Source organism: Uranotaenia lowii, chromosome 2 (assembly GCF_029784155.1).
Source record: "Uranotaenia lowii strain MFRU-FL chromosome 2, ASM2978415v1, whole genome shotgun sequence".
Taxonomy (NCBI): domain Eukaryota; kingdom Metazoa; phylum Arthropoda; class Insecta; order Diptera; family Culicidae; genus Uranotaenia; species Uranotaenia lowii.
In genome coordinates this window covers 414,782,575-414,809,665 of record NC_073692.1, presented here as the reverse complement: position 1 = coordinate 414,809,665, position 27,091 = coordinate 414,782,575, and the positions used below count along the sequence as shown (strand labels likewise).

Below are 27,091 nucleotides of genomic sequence, written 5' to 3'. Positions count from 1 at the left end.
GGCATTGGGTTTATTTATTTTAAAATCTCAACCAGGTAATAGCCAAAATTTAGGTATTTTGCATAAAAGGCAAAAGAAAAGCCGAAAAATTAACACACGAAAAATTATTTTAACCGAGGCACATCAGCGGCGTACAAATCTTACAGTTATCTTACAATTATCTTACGATTATCTCAAAATTTTTGCAAAAACAGTTTGAAAGTTTCTAATTTGGTAAAAATTGTGAATAATCCTGAAAAAAACCGACACTTTTACCTCGATATCCGGGCAACTGGACCGAACCAGGCATTTTCAATTTTTTCTTCGAAAATCTGGGCAAGACCGATTAAAACCGAGCAATCCGGAATACTTATGAGGTATCTATATTCAGATACATTAAAATTATCATTGAGGTGGTTTTGCCAAAATTTCTATGTTGTTACGCGTCAAAGTTGTAAATATTTTGACAAAATGGTTGATTTAATTCTAATACGATTTTGCAGACTTCAACTGATGAATTTTCGTAGAGAGAGTTCAAGAGTGCGTAATATATAAAATTGGATGAGGGTTACATTGTTTGATAACAAAACAAAGGCTGTCTCTGGAATACTTTTTTGTAAATGAAAAAAATAGATTTTCCTGTTAGCTACAGCTCAACTATTTTGTTTGATTCACTTAAAAAAAATACATACCTTTTTAAAATGAATAAATTGATTTAAGTTTTAGTTGTTTAAAAAAAAGTTATTCTTTGCAATTCCGGTTTTATATAAATTTATTCTTGACCTCTATGCCGATGCTTTAAAAACAGTGGAAAGCAAAAAAAAATTTAGAATTATGCTTAAAAAATGCTATTTTGCCATTTTGTCCTTTCCACTTGTTTTGATATTCTCTCCTGAAGCTATGTAAAACTAAGTGCCAGGTCGCAAGACGTAATTACCGTTGAAGCACGATTTTATAAATTTTTGTTCAAAAATATATATAATTTTTGTGCGGTGAGCTAAAGAGCCGCAGCTTTACATCAAAAGAGCCGCATGCGGCTCGCGAGCCGCAGGTTGCCGACCTATGTACTAGCCGTATAATGTCACAATAAAAAAATCGATCATGAATTGTGAATGGAAAAAAATCACCTCGAACAGAAATCTAACTCTAGTCTTTTGATTACCTCTCCGACACCTTACCAATAGGCTAAATTGTCGGATGAAAACTAGTCAAGGGTTGGCGCTATAAATCAATTTTAATTCGCTGCTAGATTCTACGGCAGAAAATGCTCATTATGCCTCGATAATATGGTGCTCTATATGCCCCTAGTCAACAAATTTAAGTAAAAACGTGTTTTAAAATTGATAAAAGTGAAAAATCAAAAATTTTATGATGGTAAAAATTGAGAAACAATGTGTACATCATGTTGCAGTGCGTACATTATAGATCAAGGTTATTTAAAGATCATAAAAGCTTATTTCGTGGTGCTCAAAAATTATAATATTTTCGTAACTTGAGAACCAAGCTAGTTTTTTTAAATATCTCTGTGAAGATGATAAGGAGATTCCTTTTTTTGTGAAAAATTAATACTATAGGAAGTACGAAACAAATGCTCATGAAAATTTATTTAAAAAAATACGCACTTTCGTAGAAAAGCGTAGTTCTCATTATGCCTCGGGTGCTCGTTATGCCCTCATCTCCCCTAATAGGGTAAGAGTGTAAGTGAAGACAGAGGAGTTCACAACTGACTTGCGCTTATGAAGGTCCGATTTGTAATCGCTCATAAAGAAAGCGTGTTTTAATATACGGGAAAGTCCGTATAGTATAAGTGTCATTTTTTTAGTTTTTGTCACTTTATCCCATTTTTTTATAGTGTTAATTTTCTTTTTTATTAATATCGTTCTTTATCCGATTCTTTTGTTATTTTTATCTTTTTCTTTGCCATTTCTAACGCTTTGTACTATTTTTTGTCATGCTTGCCATTTTTGTAGGTATTTTTTTAGATTTTTGTTATTAATTTTTTTTTTAATTAGGCCATTTATTCATCTACAGACCTAGGTTGCCGAAATCACAGAAAAATCTATAATTTTACAGAATTTTGAACAAATTTTCATCACAGAATCTATGTCACAAAACATAAGTTAAAAAATATTATCATATTCCACAGATTTTTAAAATTCTGTACTTATATCAAAAACTTAAATTTTTATATTAATATGATTTTTTTATTTTTAACTTTAATGAAAAGTTTGATAAGATATAGTTTGTTTTTTTCAAGAAAAAAGTGAACAAGAGGCAATTTGACATGACTTTTCAATGAAATTAATGGAAAAAGCATAATAGAAAAACCATCTCAGAATTTTTGGGTAAAATCACAGATAGTTAGAATTTATTTTCCCGAAAACACAGAATTCATTCGGGCAATCCTGCTACAGAGACCGATGTTGGCAAAACGCCCGTTAATTTAGTGTTGCCAAAATCGAATGTTGTAAAAACGAACGGATTTTTGTCACTTTGTATTTTTAAATTATTCAAAATTAACATGAAAAATAATATTAGCAATAAATTTATTAGGTTGCCTCAATTAGGTAGGTTTGCTTTAAGCAGTTAAAAATATCAATTTCGATTAATTTACAATATAAATCAAAAAAGTGTTTAAAACAAAACCGTTTTTTTATGATGCAAAAAACGAACGGTTTGGCATGGATGTTGTCAAAATAGAATGTTGCAAAAATCAAACGGGGTCTGTATTTTTGTTTTTTTTTTTCTTAGTCAATTTTTCTTGTTTGTTTCATCTTTAGATATTTTGGTCATTTCTGTCGTTTTTAGGAGGTATATTTCTTTTTTTTTTTAATTCATTTTGACAATTTTTATCACTTTTGTTATTCAGATAGTTTTCGTAATTTTGTCAATTGTATTATTTTTTTGAAACTTTTACATTAATTTTGTTTTTGTTTTATCCTCCTTTATTTTTTTTATTAATTCTTTATTTGAAACGGCTCATACCTTCAGTTTTTAAAGAGCTAAACTCGTTTTGGTTTTTACTATTGTTTGCTTAGCTTAACACTTTTAGTTTAAAGAAAAAAAAAACCATCATTTTTTGACTATTTTTCTTGTTTGTTTCATCTTTGGATATTTTTGTCATTTCTGACGTTTTTAGTATGTATATTTCACTTTTTTTAAATTTATTTTGGGCATTTTTATCACTTTTGTTTTCAGGTAGTTTTCGAAATTTTGTCAATTGTATTATTTTTTAATCTTGTAATTTTACATCATTTTCGTCGTTTTGTTATTTTTGTCCGTTTTCGTCATGATTCTATTTTGTGTAACTTTTACATTAATTTAGTTTTTATTATATAAGAGGGTAACTCTTTGTCATTTTGCCGATTTTTTTTATAATTTTTTATTTGAAACGGCTCATATCTTCAGTTTTAAAGAGCCAAACTCGTTTTTGTTTTTATAATTTTTTGCTTAGCTTTTAACACTTGTAGTTTAAAGAAAAAATATAGAATTAAAGACACAGATCGATAGATTTTAGGTAGAAGTAGATTTTGAACATGTACCAAATCTAACACAGCTAGTACATACCTCACTGGAACATTAGGAGGGTTTCCTCAGCCCGAAGGGAGTCTATTAAATTTTGCCGATTTTTATATTTGTCAATTTTATCAATTTTTTTTATTTCCGTCGTTTACTCTAGTTTTATTGTCATTTTTTATGTATATATTTTTTTCTTAATTAAAATTTATGAGTAACTGAATTAATTATCGATTAAATTAAACTCTCCTAAGAAAAAATGGATCAGGCTGGATGTCTTTCCTCAACAACTTTTTAAATTTATTCCCTAATACCGAGCTGTGTTATCACCGGAATGTTCCAAAAGACCATCCCGGATAACTGAACCAGTCTAACCGGTCGTTCGTCCGTCTGTCCGTCATTGTCGGTTCGCGGTGAAGGAGCGAGGAGCATATTACGTATTAGGCTGGTACGTATCTCATGATGCATGTTATGTAGCCTATAGCCTGACTAAACGCGAAGCAAGGTGAGATGAAGCATCCACACAAGAAATAGGTACTGAAGGAAACATCATGCTCCATCCATGCTTTGGTGGGAAGGGAAAGCAGCGAAGAAAAGTGTCTCGCTCGCGAGATATGCGCTTCAAAATAAAAACATTTTGGTCAGCAAGAAACGTGTTTGGCTTGGGGTCTGGGGATAAAGAGGTAGGTAAAGTAAAGCATGCACTACCGAATGAAGATGGGAATAGGGAAATAGAAGGCAATTGGTTTTGGAATGATGTTCTATGCTGGTTACGAACTACTAGAGAAGAATTTATGTAGGTTTATATACACATAGAGAGAGGTACAAACACATTATGAGAAAAAAAAATCGATAGAATGGAACAGCACCGCAATTTATCTCCCGTGATAGTTGCTGGATTGGCCTTTAGGCGTTCGTTTTTTGTTGTTGTTTCGAGTGTTGTGATGATATAAATGTGACACTATTGTTTCATGCGCAACTTTCACGTATTCCTCGTTTGGTTAAATGGAGTCGCAATTTTTGTACAGGCACCTTCCATCGGAGTGATTAGAGGCTTTTCTCTAGGCTAGAAGTGTTCCATTAAGCCACGCACTAAGGATTTACACTAGTATTATTTTGGTGGAAAATTCCCAACTCTAAACCAACTACTGATAGACCAGTTCCCAATTAATGAAATTTCCCTTTTATTGCGATCTACAAAACTTGGATCATATCTGTTTGAGCAGCATCACACTACAGAAAACGTGGTTTCACTAGTGATACTACTAGTAGCATTTTTTTTACTAACAAACATTAACTGGCCACATCATTTTTGCCATCGTCAATGTACGAGATGCTGCAACGAATGGTCGATGGTCCATGGTGCCATATATGTATGTACTTAGGTTTAGAGCTATATGTAGATTGAACAATCTACTAAACCAGTAGTAGGGTAGCAAGCAGGCAGGGAATCCCGTGTCCGATGATAGTCGATTTACTCTCGGGCATTCAATCGAAAGATCACAACCCCCCAACCTCTAGATCAGATCAGATGACAGATCATTTGACGAACGAATTTACACCTGCACAGTACGTCGTGTACTGCTCATCTCAGAAGATTTATTCTGCCATAAATAATAATAAGCAAAATTCACTTTGAAATCCGACTTCTGACGGTTTTGCTCCCCACCATATAGAGGTTGACGATGGAGTTTAGCGAGACAAAAATAATTGGCGATAATTTTCACACCGCTGCTGTTCCTGTCGGTTCCAAAATAGCGCACATACTTTTACTTTATCTTATTGGTTGCAGATTCGATTAACGTTATCCAGCGAAAACCGACGAACCGCCCGACGATTCGAATTTTCTGACTGCACCGAACGAATTGTGGATTTCTTTTCGAGAAAACGCTACTGCAAAATTTTCGATTCGACATACGATGGGACGGACACTAGTGCTTATTACTGACGAACCAAAGAAGGCGACAATCCGTCGACGACGTTTCCTTGAGCAATCGATACACTGGACTGATTCGAGTTTCCGTCAGCGGACGGAGAAATATAACGCACAGAGTAGGCGAGATGAAGTATGATGGTCTAGCTTTAGTAGGAGCGTGTCAATGATGAACAATTTATTTAAATAATTTTTTCAATTATTGATTTTTTCTATCGAAGTGATTATTTTTATCGACGCTGGCGTTCGTAAATTATAAACAAACGTAAATATGCAAAAGCATTGGAAAGTGATTTGACTTCTGCCAAAAAAAAAAATCGAATTAATTTTATTTTTATACGTATTTAGCGTCAACAAACATAGATAGATTATCAAAGAAACGATTTCGTTCACCGTTGATCTATATAATATTATTATAATATTATACTATTATTATAATCTATCCGCAGACGGTATTCAAAATTCAAAAATCGACAAGGTATAACGATTGTTGTTATGTTTCCAACATAAATTTTCCACATTGCTCTCCTTCTCTCGATCTTCGTTCTCTCGCGCGAGAAACACGAGGGAAAATTGGGAAAATTATGCAAAGGAATGCTCCCGCTCTTTCTCACACCGTGCCGTGCGTGACCACTGCAGCGTTGCCAAATTGCAAACTGCTCAAAACGAAAAAATCTAGAATTTGTCTTGATTAGGTCGTATGAGCCACTTGACGTATTTCGAGAAAATCGCTGTTGAAGATTTGCTAAACATATTTAATTCTTATATTAAAAATATCGCTCAGAATTGTTTCAAAATTTCATATGCGTTGCAGAATAAGATGAGAAATACGCTCGTGTATTAAATACAGGCATAGATTTGGTTGTTTCTGTAAACATGCACATACAACCTTTTTCGTTGCATATTTGGCTGAAACGTCGTTTTGCAGGTTGATGAATTTTCTCTTAAAATTCGATTTCATTTGTCTAAAACTTCACTAATTCCTGCTAACTATCTTCAAGTACTACAAAGTACCATGATTAATATTCTTATGGAGATCTGCACAATTTCTAACGTGTGATTAGAAGAAATTTTTGATGTGGCAATTTTCAAAGTACCTCAATATGAAGAATAAAAGAAAGAGGACTTACTTTTGAAGATCTGGAGTGTTATCAGGATCCCCGCGGGTGATATGCTGTCTACAGATTATACGAATTACACAATAATTGTGGAGCGGGTCTTGTCTATGTATTTTAATCTGCTTCGCTTACATTTCTCTACCAGTCCTCTTCCTCGCTCCAGCAGTCTGGAATCGGTGCTGCGAGGGACTGCGTACATCAGGAATATATCTATTCGACTGAACAGCTGGTTAATCTCTATAACCCCGATAATTGCGGTAACACCCACTGTCACTGTAATACAAAAAAAAAACAAGGTTGAAAACTTGTCCAACCATGAAAGAAGCGTTTTTGAACTTACCATGTAACAGCAACGAAGAAGTTCAACTTTAATCACTCTTGCACAAACCATTTTCGAACAAAGTTACAACTTTTGGACACTCGGCGACGCGCTTTCTGCGGAAATCCATTTTGTCGTAAAAACCACTTTCCCAAATAGTGTTTTTGCGACCTTTGGTTGCACGGCAATTCAGTGCAGCGCAAAACGTCGTTAAAACCAGTTCGCACGCAAAAATATTTTAGTCATTATACGTCTTAAATTCAAATCAATTTTCTTAAGTTATTTATTGTTCGAATAAAACCAAATTTCTACATAACATAGAGCACATATTTATCAATCGTTTGCAGCTAATAACTCAATTTGGTTTATATTGGTTCATACGACCTAATCAAAACAAACTCTAGAAATGTACTATTTTTGCAAAATGAAACATGATGGCCTTTTTTAGGTCGTCAGGTAGAATTTTCGTTTTTCCACAGAATTCCTACAATTTGTTCGATATTCCGTAAAAAATCCGTAGATTTCGAGCATCGCCCGTAAGAAGTGCTCAAAATTCGTAGATTTACGGAGAAGTCGGCATATCTGGCCCTCTGGCCACGCTGGACAGACATTTTTTGCAAACTCTCTTCAAAACAAGAGAGTCTTTAAGACCGATCTGCTCTGCTCTGGTTGGATGTATGTATGTATGTATGGATCTGTTTGATTGGCAGAGAGTTTTATACTCTATATCACCACTACTTGTTTATATGTTGATTTTCGTTTTTTCGTAGGGATGCTCCTTTTTTCCATAATTTTCGATCAAACTTTCTGTTTTTCTAAATTTTCATGCGAGCTTTCTCTAGGAAACTGAGGATTTCCTTTAGTTTTGTAACTTCAAAATTTTGAATAATTTCGATCAGATTGGAATATCGATCCCAATCATAGTGATTCCTTATATGATTGAATTGAATGCATTTGAGAAGTGCATGTTCGGTGGTAAAATTCGTGTTGCATAGTTCGCACAATTTTGTGTCTCGAATTTTCATCACTCCTAAATAATAGGGTGAATAGTCATGGCCACTTAGTAAGCGATTCAAAGTGCGAATTTGAATGTTGCTTAGTTCGATATCCCAATACCAGGGTTTGGTAGAGAAATTTGATTGTAGTTCATAAAATTTGATTCCTTTACTTTCATTGTGCACCATGTTCCTGTACCATAAATTCGTGGATTCGAGTGATTCTGATTTGTATCTCATGTATGCATCATCAAGTCTCAGTTTGTTCTCGAGTAATATTGGTCCGTCTAATCCTTGTTTTGCTAGAACGTCTGCATGTTCATTTCCCTCTATTCCGACATGTGAGGGTATCCATTGGATTTTTACATTTTTTGTTGTAGCTAGTGAGCATATGTCGTGCGTGACTTGATCAAATTTTTTGTTTATAATATCCCTTTTTAAAATTTTGCAGGCTGACTGGGAATCGGTGAAAATTACAACTCCAGTTCCTTCTTCGTTGTGTATTTGTTCTAAAGCTACTCTTATAGCTAAAAGTTCTGCAGTTGCAATGTTAACATTATTTACTAAGGAAATGCTTATCTTTGTATCGGAAGAAGCGTCATAAATTCCAATGCCACATTTGTTCGTACTTTTAGAAGCATCAGTGTACCATTGGTCACGGTGACTATAATGGTTGTTTATCATTTCTTGGGCCAGTTTTTTCATAACAATTGGAGATGTTTCATTCTTTTTCATTCTTGAGCCTATCATTTGATCTTCTATCTCGACTCTTATTTCTATTTCTGGTTTTGTTTCTGTGTATATCGTTTGAAATTCTTGTATGTTTTTAATGTAAATTCTTTCTAGAAAAGTGTACTTTGCTTCACTTTGAACGTTGTCCAAATCTAAAGAGTGTAGTTGTTGTGCAATTAGATCGTTATGATGGATATGCAAGGCAATACGTTTTTTTGCTAAATAAGTGCGTTTGAATGTCAGCGGTTCTTCTCCAGCTATTGCTGCTAATGTGTTAATTGGTGTAGTTTTAGTACATCCTGTAGCAATTCTCAGACATTGTCTATTCGTTACTTCTAACATGTCACAATATTTCTTAGCTGTTCCTCCATAGATTACTGCGCCGTAATTCAAATAATTCCCGTACAAAGCTCTATGGTACAGCATCATCACTCTTGGTGTGCCACCATATCTTATACCACTGATTATTTTTAGCATGTTTTGTCTGTCCAGCACATTTTGTTTCAGCATTTTAACATGTATACCGTATCTGAGTGTCTGATCAAGTGTTATACCTAAATATTTGTAGCTCCTCACTGTTTCTAGGGTTTCTCCTCCCATTCTTAAGTGGAGTTGTTTATCACTTTCTTTAAATAGCATTGCCTTTGTTTTTGAGCTATTAAGACGTAATCCTAACTCCGTAGCTTTTGCCATAAATCGGTTTATTTCAGATTGCATCTTGTTAATGGCCTTTTCTAAAGATTTTGCTTTGACAATTTTTAAAAAATCATCTGCAAACTGTAAAGTTGTTATATCTGGGTCGAGGTTTGTATTATGCAAAGAAGCTGTGTAAATATTGAATAAAACAGGTGACATAACATCGCCCTGTGGTACTCCAGTACAAATAGTTTGGCTGACAATTCCTTGATCGGTGTGAATGAGGGTTTTCCGGTTGTTTAAAAAGTTGTAGATCCATGTGCATGTATCTTCGTTGAAACCATTTTGTATCATGATATTGTATAATTTATCAATGTCGACTGTGTTAAAAGCATTTGAAAAATCAAAGAAGACACCAATTGTGGTATAGTTGGCTCTTCGTGCTGCTTTGATTAGGTTTGTTGCATACGTAATACAATGCTCAGTAGACATACCTTTGCGAAAACCAAAAGATAAATCTGGGATGACATTGTTCTTTTCACACGTTTGTTGGATGTCTACTAATACTGCTGCATTTAATATTTTTACAACGGTTGGTAAAAGCGCTATAGGTCGGCTGGAACTTATTTCATTCGGTGGTTTGTTGGGCTTTAATATAGGGATAATTTTTATTTCCTTTAGGTGATCGTCTAGAGTTGCTTTTTGCCACATTCCGTTTAGCAATTCTATTATTTTTGTAACTGATTGTAGATCTAAATTTTTTAATGCATTATAGTTTATATAGTCTGTACCTGGTGATGATGTTGGGGATTTGTTTCTTATGAAGTTTTTCCAATGTCGATAGGTTAATATGGATGTTCTTGTATTGTTTGCTGGCGAGAGAGGTTCTCTGTAATTTGATGGGCCAAAGTTGCTGGTGAGAAACTGTGAAGCCATATCCTTGCTGGTGTTTATAGAATTGTTTTTAGGGTTGGTAACAGGGAGGAATTTTAATCGTCTAACGAGTTTCCAATTTTCATGTGAATTTCTAGGATCAATGGAGCTGGAGAGTTCTATCATTTTGTTTTTAATGTGTTCAAGTTTGGATTTCAAGAAAATAGCAGAAGATCTTTTCCAAAAAACTAGGTTTTCACTACTACAGCATTGATTGTAACTACGTAGTGCGTTTTGTTTTTGTTCATAGAGCTGTGACAACTCCGAGCTCCAGTAATATTTTGGTGTATGTTTGCTTATTTTTTGTGTTTTTTAGTTATATTTTGGGAAAGTTTAGACAGATCTTTCAAGTCTTCGAATTCCCAGTGCTCAACCTGTGCCATTTCCTCCGATATTTTTTGTTTATCGTAGTAGTATTTTTGTTTACGGTTTATCCTTAAATCCAGACAGATCTCAATAAATAGGTGTCCACTTCCTCCGAAATTTTTATCAACAACTTTCCATTGAACCACATTAAATAAATTAAGAGAACACAATGTTAAATCTATAGCACTAGATCTTTGATTGGAAACTGGAGGAATGTAAGTTACAGCTCCATTGTTCAATAGTAATAAATTAGCTCCTATTATGGCATCATGTACAATTGTCCCTTTACCGTTTGACTCTTGGCATCCCCATATTACATTATGACTGTTAAAGTCACCTCCTACTACTACTTTACCGAATCTAGCTGTTTCGTTAAAGAGTGTTGTTATGGCTGTTTCTAAATTATCGTTTGATATTCTTGGGTTCACATAGACGACTACTAGAGCCAGATCTAATTTAGGTATGAATATTCCGAGTGTTTCAAAATCGTCTGTTGTTTGTAATTGAATGTTGTCAAATTTAAATTCCTCCTTCAAGAATATTGCTACTCCTCCATACCCGTCAGCACGGGGTGCCAGATGTCGATGGTAGCCTTGAATATTCCATCGTAAAGTAGAAATCTGTTCTGGTTTGACCCAGATTTCCGAAAGCAATGCTGCATCATAATTTTGGGTATACAGTTCGTGTGTCAGTTCGTTTTTGTTTCGATATAAACTTTGAATATTTGCCTGTAACACCTTGAATTCGCCGGTGAAAATTATTTATCTCCTGCAGATCCTAGCATTTTATTTAATTCACCCAAGATGCAAGCTGATATTTCTCCTCCTTTTGTGCCATGTGGTTTCATAATAGTTTCTAATTTCATGCTAATTGTTGAAATTATTTGTTTCAGTTCTTCTTGTGATTGTTTTTTAATTGTTTCCTCAATTTCCTTTTTAAACCTCTCTAGCTCTCCTGTTTTATACTTATTGAACATCCCTATGCCTCTTGTTTCCTCTTTTTCTTCTTCCATTTTACGTTTTTTGGCGAATTCATTTTGATTTAATCCAAAAATACTGGCCACTCCTGGTACACTATCTGTTTCTACATTAAGTTTGTTTGGTTCTTTATTTTCTTTTTTAGATCTATTTCTCTTGTCGTTTGAACTCCACTCACTGCGCTTTGGTTGGAGTTGTTGTGGAAAATTACGCCCGCTAGCTGCAACTCTGGAGTATGATTCTGCAATTGTTGGAAAATCCTCTGTAGTCCTCAAAACGTCAAACATATTTTCAGTTGGAACCTCGTAGTACTGCCTTGCCTCCTGATAAGTCATGCATTTCTTGGCCATTATTGCTTGTAAGTCGTTTTCTTTCTTCCATCTAGGACACACTCTGTCAGTCGTCTTATGATTAGAATTTGGACAGTACAAACATTTTAAAACGTTACAAGAATTTTCTGTCGAGTGTTCTACAGCACATGACATACATTTTTCAATCAACGCTTTACAATTTTTGGACAAGTGGTTATAACGAAGACATTTAAAACAGATTATCGGTTTTCTAATGTACGGTTGGACTTTGTGTATCACAGAATATATACTGATGTCATTTGGCAAAGTATTAGTACGGAAAACTACACCCATTTTATATGTGGGTTCCTTTTTCTTGTCTTTATAGCGATGCATTCGAAAAACGGAATCTATTTCTGCTTTGGCCTTGATAAAGTGTTTAACTTCTTCGTCTTTCATTTCAAGTGGTATACCAGAAATAACTCCTGTCACCGTGACGAATTGTTTTGGAATATAAGATTTGAATCCCTGTAGATTTAGATTCTGGCAATTTGCCAATCTGTTGGCATCTTTAATATTTCCTACGTACACTGTTACTTTATTTCTAGCTGTCTTCCTGATATCATCGATACATTTGTCAAAACCATTTTGGTGTAGCATTATTCCTATTTGTAATCTGTTAACAACTTTTCGTTTTTCTACATCTGTGTTCTCTACTATTACGCGATACGGACGGCAATCCCCATTTTGGTAATTGTAGTTTTTAAATATTTTTCTACTTGCTGCGTCGACGTGATCCTTTCCTCTGCTGGTTGTTTCCATCCCAAGCAACCAGAATTCCCTTAAAAAGGTTCCATAGAAGCTTAATCAGCTCTCGTTTGTGTCTGAAGAGAATGCTAATCAGCCCAAAATTTAAGTTCTTAAAGCTACTTTCAAGTTCGTTTAGGTGGCTGTAGAGAACGCTATTCAGCTTCTAAGAGAATGTCAAGAAACTTCTACGCGCCGAAAAAAAAATCCAATTGACAGATTGCTCTGACAACCACATGTCAGATTGCTAGGTTGCCGGTCTATCATAATCTATCTCATTGATTTTAATTATATTGTTTTGATTACAAAAGCTGCTTACACGCCTAGAGAATTGAACCGCTGCTCTCTAGGTTGCAATGAAACTCATCAGCCTCTCGACCAATCCAGCAATAGCTAATTGCCACTGTAATGATTAGTATTTAAACTTAATGTCATTTGAGATGATTGAGTGGGTTGGTCAATAGAAGGTACCTTATTCCGTTCAAAGGACTTTCAGTACACAATATGAATCATAACAAAAATTCGCATCATCAAAAATTTATTCGAATATCTTATTTAACATTTATAAGAAAAATTCGAAAAAATATTGAATTCCATTTGTAAATATTAGTACAGATATAAACAAAACAAATACCATGACAAGAAATTGACAGACATTTTTGACATGTCGCTTAGAATTCCCATATAGGTTCTTTAAAACACCTTCAAGTATCTTAATGGTGCGCTTTAGAATGTTACGCGAACGTTATCGACCTTCTTGAAAAATATTTTTGACATGTCGCTTAGATTTCCCATATAGGTTCTTTAAAACACCTTCAAGTATCTTAATGGTGCGTTTTGGAATGTTACGCGAACGTTATCGACCTTCTTGAAAGAAGTTCCATTAAAAGCGCTTAGAAGTTCCGTTATCGATAGTTTAACCTTTCAAAGGGCGATGGAAGTTCCTGAGTAACTTTTACGCGACAAGAGTCACCTGAAGTTCCCGTAATACATTTTTTCAGCCAAATGTGAACTTCGGAGTTCGGAGTTAAGTAAAAACGCGACTTTTGGTTGCTTGGGATGTCTTCTTCCATCCTTTCTTGTCCTGGATTTAGTATCGGTTGATTGAGGTTAAGTACTGATGCTGCTCCGTCTGGAGCAGCATCCTCGCCACTCATCTTAGTACGGTCACTTATTTATCACAGAAGGTATACTTGTGAATTTATCGCTAAAATTATCACAGTTCTTCTTAATAATAATGACAATACAACAGTTTAAAATAGCCAAAAATCCAAATTGAAAAAACGAGCATCCACACTCTTTCAATGTAAACATTGGAATCTCTGGTTGGATGGAGTTTCGGTCATGTCGAACAGTGGTGCCAGCAAATTTTGACGTTTCTTACTTTGAGACCGTAAAGTTTCGGGAACTCAGACCAATATTCATTTCGTGGAATGAAAACAAATCTGAAATGTAAAATATGAAGTGTCGAAAATTCAGACTATTACATTTGCGATAACTTATTTCGTACATTGAGAACAATATCGAAATGATTGAGGCTAGATGTTTTCAGTTGCGTGCTTGAGAAATCAACTTAAATGAACTTTCTGTACATTAAAATTTATTTACCACGTCACGTTTCTTAAATGAAACATCTTTTCTTCAACTGTAGAACGACGCTTCGAACTTGACAAAGCTGCGAAAAACCCTTCGTGGAATATTAAAGTTTAAATTAAGTTCCATAGCTAGAGATACCTATTTGGTTCCATTTTAAATAAATCGATAGAAGTTAGGAAAATAGATTGGCAAATAATCATAAAACTCATACCTAGAGGTTCATGTTGCGTCTACGATAGGTTTACCTCCGCTATTCTAAATGGAAAATTATATCTTGAAAACTGTAAGACTTAATTGTAGAGAATATTGGGAGTGTAGGAATATAATCGATGCGATGTGAATTCATTAAGAGTTAAAATGCATGAATGTGCATTGTTATACTGATTATGTTATACTCTGTATTATGTACAAAAAGAAAGTATTATTGACTATTCATGAATGAGCGTGTAGGATGCTTTTATGCGAGAGGGTGAAAGCACTAATAGTGAGAAAAAAATATTGAGAGAGAGAAAGATAAAGAGAGTAAGCTAAACAGGAGGAAATAGGACTTAGGAGATCAGTTTACAGAGAGTTGTTACCAAGTACAGTCGGATGCTTTTTAGAATAAAAAAATATTTAAGTTCGCGAAGATTGATCCGATACGGGAACATTCTATAATCATTAAAAAGAATTTAATGAATTCACATCGCATCGATTATATTCCTACACTCCCAATATTCTCTACATTAATTATAAAAAATTATAAAAAAAATCATCCACCCTCAGTGAAAATCCCGAAAAAATTAACCTCCATCTGGAAAATTCGTCTTAATTTACATCCTTATTTTACATAGCTTGTTTTATGTACAATATTGCGTATCTATTGAAAATGAAATTTTAAATCACTTCTCTTTGGAAAAGTTTATTCAGCCAAAATGGACAAGAACGTGCACTTGAATGTATTTTTGAAAGGTTCATATTGGCTGAAAAAAGGGTTCCAAGAGCAAAAATTCAATTCATTCGCTTATTTAAAGTATCTACCTATCAAATGTGAAACATGGGAAATTTTTAAAATGCGTTTACGTGACTTACGAATAGATCATAAAAAGTTTGCTTATGTTAGTTTCCTTTGTACAATGCAAAAATGATGACTAATTTAATTTCTAGTTTGAACAGATGTTTTACAAATTCCTATGACTTGGAACAAGCTTTCAGAGTAAGAATAATATTGTTTGCATTGCATGTTTTATCGAATCTTCTTAATAAACTTTGAGAATGATGGATATTAACTTATTTAAGAAAAAGGGAAAATGTTTCTTTAAACAATCTAGATAGAAGAAAAGACAACTTATCATTGAAAAATGAAACTTACTCTGATCCGATAACATCGGTTCAGATTGACGCTAATATAAGGGAAGAAATAACTTCTTAAGGTTTGTTCCCAAGGATTGGAACGCCGATTTGCAATACAGGCACTTTCTTTCAACAACAACAAACAGCCAAACACTTAATCTTTTCGCCATCTTTTATTTTATAATGTTAATATAACATTTGAAAATGCATCTCGTTTTAAATTAATCTTCTTCATACTGCCCCCCTGCTCTTTTTATCGTTTTTTTTATTCATATCTCAAAACCGGGTGACTATGTATAGATAAAGTTCTTTGCCATCCGTCGTCGACTTCATCTCATCACAATAATGGGAAGATTAACGTGTCCGAGCTTCTGCCTTTCACGCGCCAACATATACCTGCTCCACTGCTGCTGCTCCTGCTTATTTCAACTGAAAATGTTTTCTATAAGTAAGCCCTTCCGTCGATGAATCAACACATTTTATTTAATTTAAAAATACAGTCTCTTGCAAATCTAATTTAAACTTCTTGTTTTTTTCTCTCACAATTTTCAGAGTGTTTGTGTGTTTAGATCCCTTTTCTGTGTGCGGGCCTCCCCTTCAGGATTGCGGCCATCGGGATGGGTGGTGGTGGAGGTGTGGAAGAAAATTATTCCGCGAACTATTTTACAACACTCCGGGCCGGGATGATACGAGTTACCGTTTCTACTAAATGACGGGTTGTGAAAATTAGTTTGGCTATCTGAAGCATGCATTTTTGTGAAAAGTTTTGTTTGTTATGATCTTTTGATTTAAATGCATGTTTTTATCATTTTTCTGAATCGAGAATGTTTAGTAAATAACATGGGGTTTCTATTTTTGTGTTCCGATAACATTTCTATCCTGATTGTGTGCTTACTATTGTTTTAAAGTACGAACTGTTGATTTTTTACCCATTTACAATTCATCCTTGCCATGCTTTTCTTCATCCTCTTCCTCTTCGACTTCGGGCTTCTGAAAGAATAGAAATAAAATTTTGTTAGAATCGGTTGCGAATGTTGAGATATGGATGAAGGACACACCTCAGCATCCTTGCCCTCTAGGAAATCGACCATGCCTTCCAGGGTACGTTCCCCTCGGAATTCGACCTTCTGGTTGTCTCCCTTTCGGTACAAATAGATGGTGGGGAAGGAGTTGATCTTGGTGTGCTCCAATTCGTTGGCAGTGGAGTCCATCTTGGCGATCACGATGCTCTCGTGGTTGGCGTACTTCTCACCCAGTTTGTCGTAGATTGGAGCCAGTTGCTTGCAGTGTCCACACCATGGGGCATAGAATTCAACCAGGACATCCTTGGTGGGGTCCAATGCGACTTCGTCGAATTTGTTGGCAACCAGGGTCTTGACAGGGTGTTTGTCCCAATCTTCTGGCAGATCCTGAGACAACAGATGTTGCTTGACTTTGCCTTCCAGGAAGCTCGACACGAAGGTATCAATTTTGTCGGCAGCCAGATCGTTGGTTTCGGGCTTGTACTTGGCCATATCTTCTTCCAGATGGATGATACGCATCGATGGGACATCTTCCTTCTTCATTCCGAAGAATTCTAGAATACGCTGGTGATCTTCCTGGTCGGCATCGATGGTGACGAACAGAATCTTTTCGCGGTATTTCTTGGCAATTTCCTTAGCGGGGTCGATGTACTTTTCAAAGTGACCAGCTTCCTTGCTAATGAAGAACAGCAAATGGTTCTTGATTTCACCTCCGAAGATCTTTTGAGCGGTTTCATGGCTGAAGTCAACAATCAGTGGCAGAGCTTGAGCAGCAACGAATTTCTTCAGAGCATCTTCCTTCACTTCACCCTCAAATACGGCCTTGCCATCATCGAAGTGCTTGAACAGAACGATCGAGCCGCACTTGGCTTCGTATTTGGCATAGACTTCTTCACTGGAGGTGATACCGAATGGATAATCGTCAACAGCGTTGGCAGTGGACAGGAAAGCCTTAGCCTCATCAGAGTCACGGTTCTTGAAGAAACCGACCACAGCAACGTTGTTTTCCTTCAAGAATTCTTCGGCGGCTTCGACGGTTTCGAGTTCCTTGGCAGCTGGTCCGGTCTTCTTCTCCAACCACGAGATGATGGTATCCTTTTCGCGACCACCGGTGTACTCGATGGGGGTACCGCTGCGGAAGAACTTCAGGGTCGGGTAACCACGGACTCCGTGCTTCTCGGCCAGTTCCTGTTCCTCGGTGGCATCAACCTTGCCGAGCTTGATGTTGGAGTTCTTTTCGGCCAGAGCCTTAGCGGCCTTGGCGTACTCGGGGGCCAGAGCTTTGCAGTGTCCGCACCATGGAGCATCTATAAATAGGAAATGGGACAGTTAATAATAGTCGTGGTGATAATTTTTGTTTCATGAATATTTAATGAAAGCTGTCCCGTGTTGTGTTGTGTCTATTTTAAGAACATCATTTTAATTCATCATCTAGATGGGAAATATTATGCACATCATAATAGTCGTTACCGTCTCTTCAAAGGCTTTCTTTTCATCGATGACGCAAGAAACGACTGCGGTGTTGAGGGAGGGTAAAGCAGCAGCTTCCACGTTGTATGGTTGAATGAACACGGACGTGAAATATCAAATAACATAAAATGTTCGCTCCTCTTTCAACTATCCGTTGCATGTAAATTTTTCCCTTTGACTAATTCAAAAAATAATGGAGAAGAAAATACTGAATGCGTAAATGAACAAGACAGTTGTGACGTGGCATGACCGAAATATGTTAACTGACATGTTTTGACACCTTTGAGAAAAAAACGTGAAGAAGAAATTTAGCCAGCTAATTCTACCGAATTTGAATGTGGTCATGAATCTGCATTATGAAAATGCAAGGACATTTATAACAAAAATGACTATGATAAAAAATGGTTTGAAATAATAAAAAAAAACCTGCTGGGTCTTTTAACATTGATCGAAAGCTTATAAATTGATAGAAAAGCTGTATGTAATAGGTTATTCATTTGCGTCGCTAAGTTTCTTAGAAAATTTCATACGCTTGCTCTAATATTCGAATTATGTACCGAAGCTCTGTAAAGCAGGTTCTTTCAGAGTCAGGTTGAATTAAACATTAATGTCATTTGATTTTGTATTTTGAGAACAGCAAAAATTCTCAAATACTACCTGAGTTCAATTTACAGCAACAGTACATTGATCTAACACCCTTAAGGGTTCTTTCTTCTGTTGAAACATTTAGAAAAAAAACCCTGTCCATATGAAATAATTTTGATTGTTTTAATAATCTTCGTTCGTTGTGGTAGTAGATGGCTTCCAAAAGTTTCCTCTTCTCTCGAGATGCCGGCTCGCAGCAGCAACAACACATGCTTTTTCGATTCGGAACGCTTCAATTACATCATTATTAAGTCAAGTTCCTCGACGACTGGCTAAGCCGCTCTGATGCATGATTCAAGCTACTTGAGGGGGACGTGTACCTTCTTTCTCTCTGACGATTGCAGGCACGTATGTGTTTGTAACTCCAACGAATCGGGGGAGACACACTCCAGCTCAATCCAACCGACCGGCAAGCAATCAAGGGTCTCCCCGCTTCTGTTGCTCAGCTTTTCCGTAACTAAACGTAAACTTTTCCCAGTTAAGAAATACGTGGAACTACGTCGTTGGCTCAAGACGCTGATGATGATGATGAGGTTGTTCGACACCACGTTTTCTCGCAGGCATCGCGCAGTACAACAAGTTTTACCTTTTGCGAATGCCTGCAACCTAACGTGGGGGAAAATGGAATAAAGAGATCTAACTGTAGTTTTTGGTTGCGGCTTTGTGGATCCGCACACATGAAGAATGATTGCCTACACGATTTGACAAGCGAACTAGTTCTACCACCAGATTAGAAATGGCAAACTTGTGGAGGAAGAATGATCAAGAATCTCGAAAGCATCTGGTGGCGCAGCAGGGGTGACTGACCTTAGATGTAAATTAACCAACCAAGAAATTTATGCTGTGGAGCTTGGGGAGCTATTTCGAAATAGGTTAACATTGAAATTCTGGGTCAGTGGTTGTTTTCCGAGAACACACACTCCCGGTACTTCTTATCACAATTAAACTGTTCCATGTTGCGTTTGTTAAGTGATAACAATCTTGATGTACGAAATGAGTAACAACAAATTGCCTGAAAAGAAGTTTTTTTCTTTCAAGATAAGATTTGAACGATTAGATGTCGCAGAAGGAACAAAAATAAATTATGACATTAACTTCGTGGCACGTAGACATTCGACCAACCAATTGAATCGTATACCTATTAGGTACCCGATAAAATAAAAGTGATATTTTCCAATTTCACAGCTAATTGTCGTTTATCAAAGCTTCGGCAAAACGAGCAATATCAGTTTATTGGAAATTTGGAAAGTGCCTTACCGGTATCTAACTTTCAAGACAGAGACGATGACTAAGGGGTCTCTCGGCAGTGACTTGACACATGTTGGTATAAACCACGTCACAAAACGCGAACAGCTTAACCAATGACCGACGGGGGTCGTATATGATTCGTCGATGGTGCGCTTAACAGGGTGTTATGCCAAAGAAAGAAACGCCAAAAAGACAGGAAAACCGGTTTCCATTCATCTTACTCCTTTTTCGAGACTTAACAAGACCAATCAAATGATCTAACTGAAAATTTCAAAAAGGTCAATTGCATTGCCATTAATGATCCACACGTCATTGGCCGGTGAAATGACACTGGGTGTTTTTATGGGATGAAATGCTCGCCAAACTCTGACGTGTAGATACGATTCCTTTTTGCTTTTCTGATGCAATATATATCGTCAAAGAAACGGAGAGATTTTTTGAAATTCTGGATCGGATTTAGATCGAGAGAATACGTGTTGGCCACTCAAGATTTTCTAAAGGGCGGACACGAAATTATCGCGACACCGAAAATGTCATGCCAATTTTCTTATAATATCTAGAATCAAACCAAAATTTTATAGTACTTTTATACACATATTCACAGACCTTTCATAATTGTATAGAAATTGGAAGCACGCGCACCGTCACTTCGAATTTGAACTTCCATTACTTTTTAGTCTGATGATATTTTTTGATCAAATTTTCTGCGTTAGATAGATCAACTATCACACTATTATATCACAAAATTTGAGCTTTCTGGAGTTTGTGTGGCCTGAGAAACAGTAATTCTACGAAAATCGGACTTTTTGGACTTCAATAGTGTGATAGTTGATCTATTTAACGCAGAAGTTTTGATCAAAAAAAATCATCGGACTTAGAAGTTACGGAAGTTCAAAGTCGAAGTGACAGTGCGCGTGCTTCTAATTTCTATACAATTATGAAAGGTACTGTACTTTGAAATCAAAAGGAAAGTTAATCGATGGAGTCTTGAGTGTAAAATTGAACGCATTTTCGCATTTAATTTCATCCGGTACTAGTTTCTTAGTTTTTTTTTTCATTCTCTTAACATGTCCTTCTCGTTCTTGCTCTTCTGAAGTTTCCGCTTCATTATTGCCCAGTACTGCTCCACCGGACAGTTTCGCGGGTTCATGTACTTTGGAACAAAATGGACAGAATTGGCCTGATACCACCCAGGGCTCTTTTAGAATAGTGGCATGCTGGAAAATCTGGCCAAAATAGCGGAGCTTTGTCGAGCTGCTGCAAGAACGACAAAATGCGCTTCTCGAGGCACACAGGTTTTTAGATCTCGCCATTTACTAAGCCCTTTGTCACGAAAGGCTCACTCCTAAGTCCGCAAGTGGTGCACACGCAGCGAAAAGATTTTTTATTTCAAAGGAAAGTGCAGCGAAAACAAAGGAAAATTTCCTTTGATTTTGGGATAAATGACAATTTCTTTGTTTCAAATGCATTTTCTTTTGTTTCAAAGAATTTTTCTTTTGAAAAATCTTTGATTCAAAATATTGATACTTGGAAACAAAAAACAGTTTCTTTTGATTCAAAGTTGCTTTCTTTTGCCACAAGGTAATTTAATTTAGATTTAAAAGCATTCATTCATTGAACCATTTTCTATTTATTCCAATTGGAAGCATTATTTTCTGTTGTTTTGAAATTCCTATTAGGAATTTCAAATAATAAAAAGAAAGAATTTCAAATTTAAAATTTATTTTTATTCACAAATAAATGAAACACTGGGTCACACACTGGTTCACTTTAATCGAATCATCCGGTTTATTTTCGTGGACCTGATCGCTGGATTGGAGCGGTGTCACCTCGGTTGAGTCATCCAGGGACTTGGAAAACCATCTATCGGCCGTGGTCCTGTAAAATTTCAAGCACTTATTGAAAATCTTCAATATTCATTCTTTAATTAACATAAACTTACCATAATTTATCCTGAATCCTCCTAACTAAGCTAACTCTGATCCACATTTTCACACACAAATTCTTCTTACTCAATGCAAAAAACCTTCTAAGTTTGAAGTTTTTATTTTAAGAAATTATTCCTTTGCATTGAATACATTTATCTTTGGCTGAAAGAAAATTTACTTTGTTTCCAAATAAATATGCAATTGAACAAATGTCTTTTGAATCAAAGAATTTGTTTAAAATCAAAGTCCAAAATTATTCGATTCAAAAAATTAATTCTTTCTTTCAAAAATTATTTATTTGAAACAAAACCATAATTCATTGATTCAAAGAAAACAGGAGATTGAATCGAAAAAATGAATTTTTTGAATCAAAGTCAGTTTCGTTTTGTTTCAAAATCCAAGTTTTCTCTGCGTGCAGTCTTGCAAACTGTAGGCGAACTTTGACATTTTCTTCTTCTTAAATTTGTCGTCCACATTGAACTTGCTCTTGCCGGTGAAAAATTCCAAAACCGGAATTTGCTTAAAATCGGCCTTTTTATACGTTTCGTCGTCCATCACACAGCAGCCATATTTTGTCAGCATCTTCTCGTAGCGCTTCCGTGCCCGAGTTTTAGCCGTCGATCGTTGCCGCTCATCGCGGTTTAGGAAGTTCTTTACCTTGTATGTATGTAGTTCAACTGGACGTAGCTCTGTGACATGCCGATCTTTTTTGCCAAATCACGGCTTGAGACGTTGAGATTTGCTTTAATCATCCGCTTCACCTTTCCCTCCGTTTTTTTGTTCTCCGATCCCGGTTTTCTTCCATCTCCTTTGCCGTGGTACAACGTCAACCGCTTCTGGAACTGCTTCAACACTCTGGAGACGGTTGAATGGTGAATGTTCAACATTTATCCAAACTGCCGGTGCGACAGGTCAGGAAATTCCAGGGGTTTGGTAAAAATTTATTATCTCGACTCGCCCGACAAAACTTCTTGCTATTTTTGCGGGAAAAAATCATGAGAATTTGCTCAGCGATTGAGATATAAGTTAGTTATTTAGTAGAGCTTAAAACCCGAAATTACTGGTTCAAAATGAGAAAAAACAATATTCATATTGGAATTTCAACATGCCGTGCTTCAAAACCAATGTGGTGGAAAGAAGGTGATGAAGAAATACACACACTAATACAGAACTCGTTATTCAAGAAGTAAAAAGGTAAACCTTGCCTACGTCACTTGCCAGGATGTTTATGTATCCTACACACTTAATCTTTTCTCCTGTGGTCGGAACGATATCGTCCTGTATTTTCAACAGCTGAAATTACAGGACGATTTCAGGACAGAAAAATAGCTCAGGAAAACAACTGTCAAATTCACCTGTAAGCTCAAAACAATGTTTGCCTGTAATTTTCAGGGCCTTTTATCACTTTTCTGTGAGCTCGAAACGGGTTTCTCCTGTGGTTTTAGTGAATTATGCTATCTTTCCCCCTGGTTCTAATTTTTATTTTTTATTCAATCCCAATGCACAAATAAACACAATTGTTTTCTTAAAAGTTCCAATATATTTCAAGTTTTTTTTTTCACTTTTTGCATATTTCACCACTTTTAATTTTAAGTTTTCATGCAAATCTCAAAGACGAATACAGTTGCTCTGTAAATAAAAAATAATCTATTAGTGTCATAACAATTTGTTAGGTGGAAGTGAAACTTACCGATCCGCCGTGCCAATCATGGCATTGAAATCCTTGCGCTCCGGATCCATGTCAGCATCCTTAGTTGATTTTTTCCTCCCAACAAAATTAAAGCTTAAAAACCGGGGCGAAATAGTCATTCACACGAAACTCCCAATCTTTGAGGTTCTCTTCACATTACTGCTTGACTTGATTCCAAGTTTACCGGTCCCATTCGCACATATGTTGTAAATCGTTTTTCGTTGGCGTTCAACTTACATTTCAATAGCTAAACAAAATAATCTGCGCGTGCATCAACAACCGAAAATCACAACGAACGGGAACAGCAAAAAATTACTGGCTGAAATGTTTGGCGGATGAAATTGTATGCTCTGGAGAAAAAGAGAAAACAATCCTTATGATTTTTTTTATACAGGCTAGAAAGAGAAAGAAAATTTGACAAGGAATGTCTATTGTGATACAGAGGAACATTGTCCTGAAATTTACGGGTATAGTTGATGGTCCTGTGCACTCGTAGAAAAGTCACCCTAAATTTCAGAAGAAATGATGTTTCACGAGATTCGGATGGTGTTTCGTTCGAATTTCGTGTGAATTGTACAATTTCCCTGTGGTTCGAACAATCATTATCCCGAGCGGGATTTTGCAATCTAAGTGTGTAGGCGAGAATCGTAAACAGCAGTTGGCAATGATTTTTTTCTCTATAGTTTTCGCTGTTGGTTGTTTGTTTGGAAGTGCAACTGACGTCACAAATTGTCATGGTTTCAATGTTTACAAAAAAAAACTTTTACTAATACTTAGCACGGGATTTCCATCGCCACCTGAGATGTGTATACAGGTTGCTTCAAAACTTCTCGGCATCAGCTTTGTTGTACTTTTCAAAGCGTTCAGTATGTCATTTTTGCGATTTTTCAATGGAAAGTGAATGAGAGCAGTTATGTCGCATAAGAGGAAGCAAACCAAAGCAAAGGTTTGCACCTTCAGTATGGCAGCACCCTAAGACTGCTGACTTCACTTCCGTTGTAATTTATGCTGCAGTAAGCTTTTTTTTTTATTGCTGATTGATCCTCACCGGCACAAGAATTTTTCACCGCCAAAGTTGCTTTTACCACTATTATAGTGGTACCTAACACCCTGCGCTCGAATTTCAATTGCCTTAAGCTAATTTTTTGGTACCTAGATTGAGAAAGATTCTACAAATTTTTGAGACTTCAAATTAGACAAAGATGTTTGTAGAAAGTTTGTAAAAATCGGTTCAGTTTGACATAAATTTAAGCTGAAGGTACGAAATCTGGCGTTTAATCAAAATGAGAAATAAACTAATCACAGCATTAGATAATCATTGAAACAAAAAACAACTGGTAACGCGTCACAATTTTCACGTTAAGTACCAAAATGGGGCAGTAAACTACTTGCGCTATCAAATATAGCTAAGCTAGCGAAACTAATAACTGCCATACACTAAACACACATTAGCACCCGAAAATGTACAACAATTTGAAGCCAGTATAGCTGAATCGTCGTAGTGCACAAATTTATCGCTCACTTGGTATTCTATGAAATAAAATAAGTTGACTGTAATCAATTTTGAGTTTTTCTGATTGCAAAAGGCACAATTTGTTGAATGTTTAATATATTTGATTTAACAAATTTTATTGTACCTAAATCATTAAAATTAACATTCAACTATAAAACAACATTACATGCAACATAGCAATTTTCCTAGTGATTTCCACTGTTTATCAAAAGATGCTTAGTAAAGATGGAAAATTCATGAAAATTGTTATTCAATATAAGCGGGAAGGTAATAAGTTTTATTTTTATCTCCGAGACTGACAAAAACTAAATTAAGTTACTGAATCAAAGCAATCGAAAGATTCCCTTTAATTTTGAATTAAAGAGAACCTTTCGATTGCTTTGTTTCAGTAGAATTATTCAACCAAGTAGGCTCACAACACATATTAGAGTAAATTAATGTTTTCAAAAAAAAGTACCCTTACAGCATTTGAAAATTTAATAATTTTTAGTTTGAAATGTTTGACCATTCTGTATCATTCAGGAAAAAACTAACGCTGAAAACCAACTTTCATAAAAATTCGCCTATGCGTTAAAGTTGCTCAAAAGGACTCAAAGGTAATTGTTTTATAGAAAAAAAATTAGAATACCTATATTCTCATATTGTCGTCGGATTCCATAACATCCAGCAACACGAGAGTTGAACCTAACCGATAGTAATCTGGATAACAATTTCTCTGGGAGGATGTAACGGTTCTGCCGGCAGATCAATCCCTATAAATCAGATCATCAATAGGTAGGTAACTAATTGTTTACTGCACCAAGTTCAAAAGCTGCTGCTGCTGCTGCTGCCCAACAACGTGGTGTGGCTGAGATGATGAGTTGTGTTGTTTGTGTTACAACAACAAAGCCGACGTGATACGCGGTCCGATCCGGTCAGCAGCAAAGCAGCGAAAAAAAAACTCCACGTCTTCAGCAGTGCCCATTTTGCAGTGGTATTTGTTCACCGGACCGGACCTGTACTGGTGAACGCGAATAAACTGGGTGAGTTCAGAATATACGCGTTTAGTATACTGCCGGCTGCGGGGCAACTGCACAATTTCATCCACTGCATGAGGAGGTGTGACAAGGCTCGAAAGAAGGGAGGAGATAACCGCCTTATAATGTTTAGATAAGGCCGGCAAACGGAATCCCGGGGAGATTGTCGGGCGGTAGGGGCATTCAAGAAGAAAGACGTGGAGCGGCGCGGCATCGATGACTCCGGCTGGAGGAAGGGTAAAAGAAACTAAGAAAAAGAAGCATACTAAAGTGATGTGTTGGAGTTTTCTTTTGCTGACATCACCGAACGGAGGAGACGGGAGAAAAAATAACAGGCCGACGAAACAAGTGCAGTTAGGACAATGTTTCAAGCACTTTTATCCCTTGCATATCGCCATTATTTTGGATGAGATTGAATGAAATGAAAGCAAAATAGTTTGCAGTTTGCATGTTAGCCACAGTCGACTGTGTTTCAGAAAAAGAGGACAATAATCATTCCAAGATGGAGAATATCGCACCCGCAACCCCCTTGGCACCCCCCGCAAAATGCCATGACACACTACGGCCCAGGGAGGGGGACATCATTTTTCCCAGACAGCTTATTTTTGCAGAAATCGATAATTCGAGTACTCACAGAATTCCACCAGGACGAACTCGTTGCCTTCGATCACTTTCTGGAAGTTATCCTTGGTCAGAACCAGCACTTCATCCTCCACCTTCACATCGTCATCCGATGCGACCAGGGCTAGGCCGGCCACAAACAGGACCAAACCGAACGATGCTAGAATTCGCATGTTACTGGAATTTCTTTCTACGAGTTTCCGCTTCCGCTACCCTGGTCAGGAATAATTTTCACGCCACGTCTGTCCGGGGAGAAAGGGGGGAAAGGAAATTTTTTAATACCACAATTAGATCCGACTGATCGCCAATCCGGTGTCTTGGAGGAAAAAAAATAACAGCTGGAGCCGAAAAACAATCACCGCTAAACCGAAAACTATTAACCATTAGCCGCTAGCTCACTAGGTGTCAC

At 36.4% G+C, this 27,091-nt stretch overlaps 2 protein-coding genes across 7 annotated transcripts in view; both read right to left on the bottom strand.

Annotated features, from left to right (window-relative positions):
- The window catches only part of LOC129745739 (transmembrane protein 64-like), a 39,737-nt gene extending 34,246 nt beyond the window's left edge, over positions 1 to 5,491 (bottom strand). Inside the window, exons 1-2 of one of the 6 annotated variants that reach the window (XM_055739060.1) lie at positions 5,263 to 5,491; positions 4,365 to 4,643 (exon numbers count right to left, since the gene is read on the bottom strand). The gene's annotated coding sequence lies outside the window, so the exon portion shown is untranslated. Of the gene's footprint in view, positions 1 to 3,546; positions 3,568 to 4,364 lie in introns of those variants that run through there. The other 5 variants (XM_055739061.1, XM_055739058.1, XM_055739059.1 and 2 more) reach the window with 5 other exon arrangements.
- A 10,192-nt stretch (positions 5,492 to 15,683) lies between these two features.
- On the bottom strand, positions 15,684 to 26,946 carry LOC129746353 (protein disulfide-isomerase-like). The gene is made up of 3 exons (XM_055739973.1): positions 26,696 to 26,946; positions 16,588 to 17,858; positions 15,684 to 16,519 (listed from the first exon to the last, which is right to left on the bottom strand). The coding sequence occupies exons 1-3, from the start codon at positions 26,853 to 26,855 to the stop codon at positions 16,463 to 16,465; spliced, it is 1,488 nt and encodes a 495-aa protein (XP_055595948.1). The 5' UTR covers positions 26,856 to 26,946; the 3' UTR covers positions 15,684 to 16,462.
- Between the last annotated feature and the right edge of the window lie 145 nt (positions 26,947 to 27,091).

Excerpts from the sequence above, each read along its gene's own strand:
- LOC129746353 (XM_055739973.1), bottom strand. The coding sequence starts at position 26,855 with ATGCGAATTCTAGCATCGTTCGGTTTGGTCCTGTTTGTGGCCGGCCTA. Across the intron at positions 17,859-26,695 it reads GTTCGTCCTGGTGGAATTCT|ATGCTCCATGGTGCGGACAC; the intron begins GTGAGTACTCGA and ends TCCTATTTATAG. Across the intron at positions 16,520-16,587 it reads TAGAGGGCAAGGATGCTGAG|AAGCCCGAAGTCGAAGAGGA; the intron begins GTGTGTCCTTCA and ends CTATTCTTTCAG.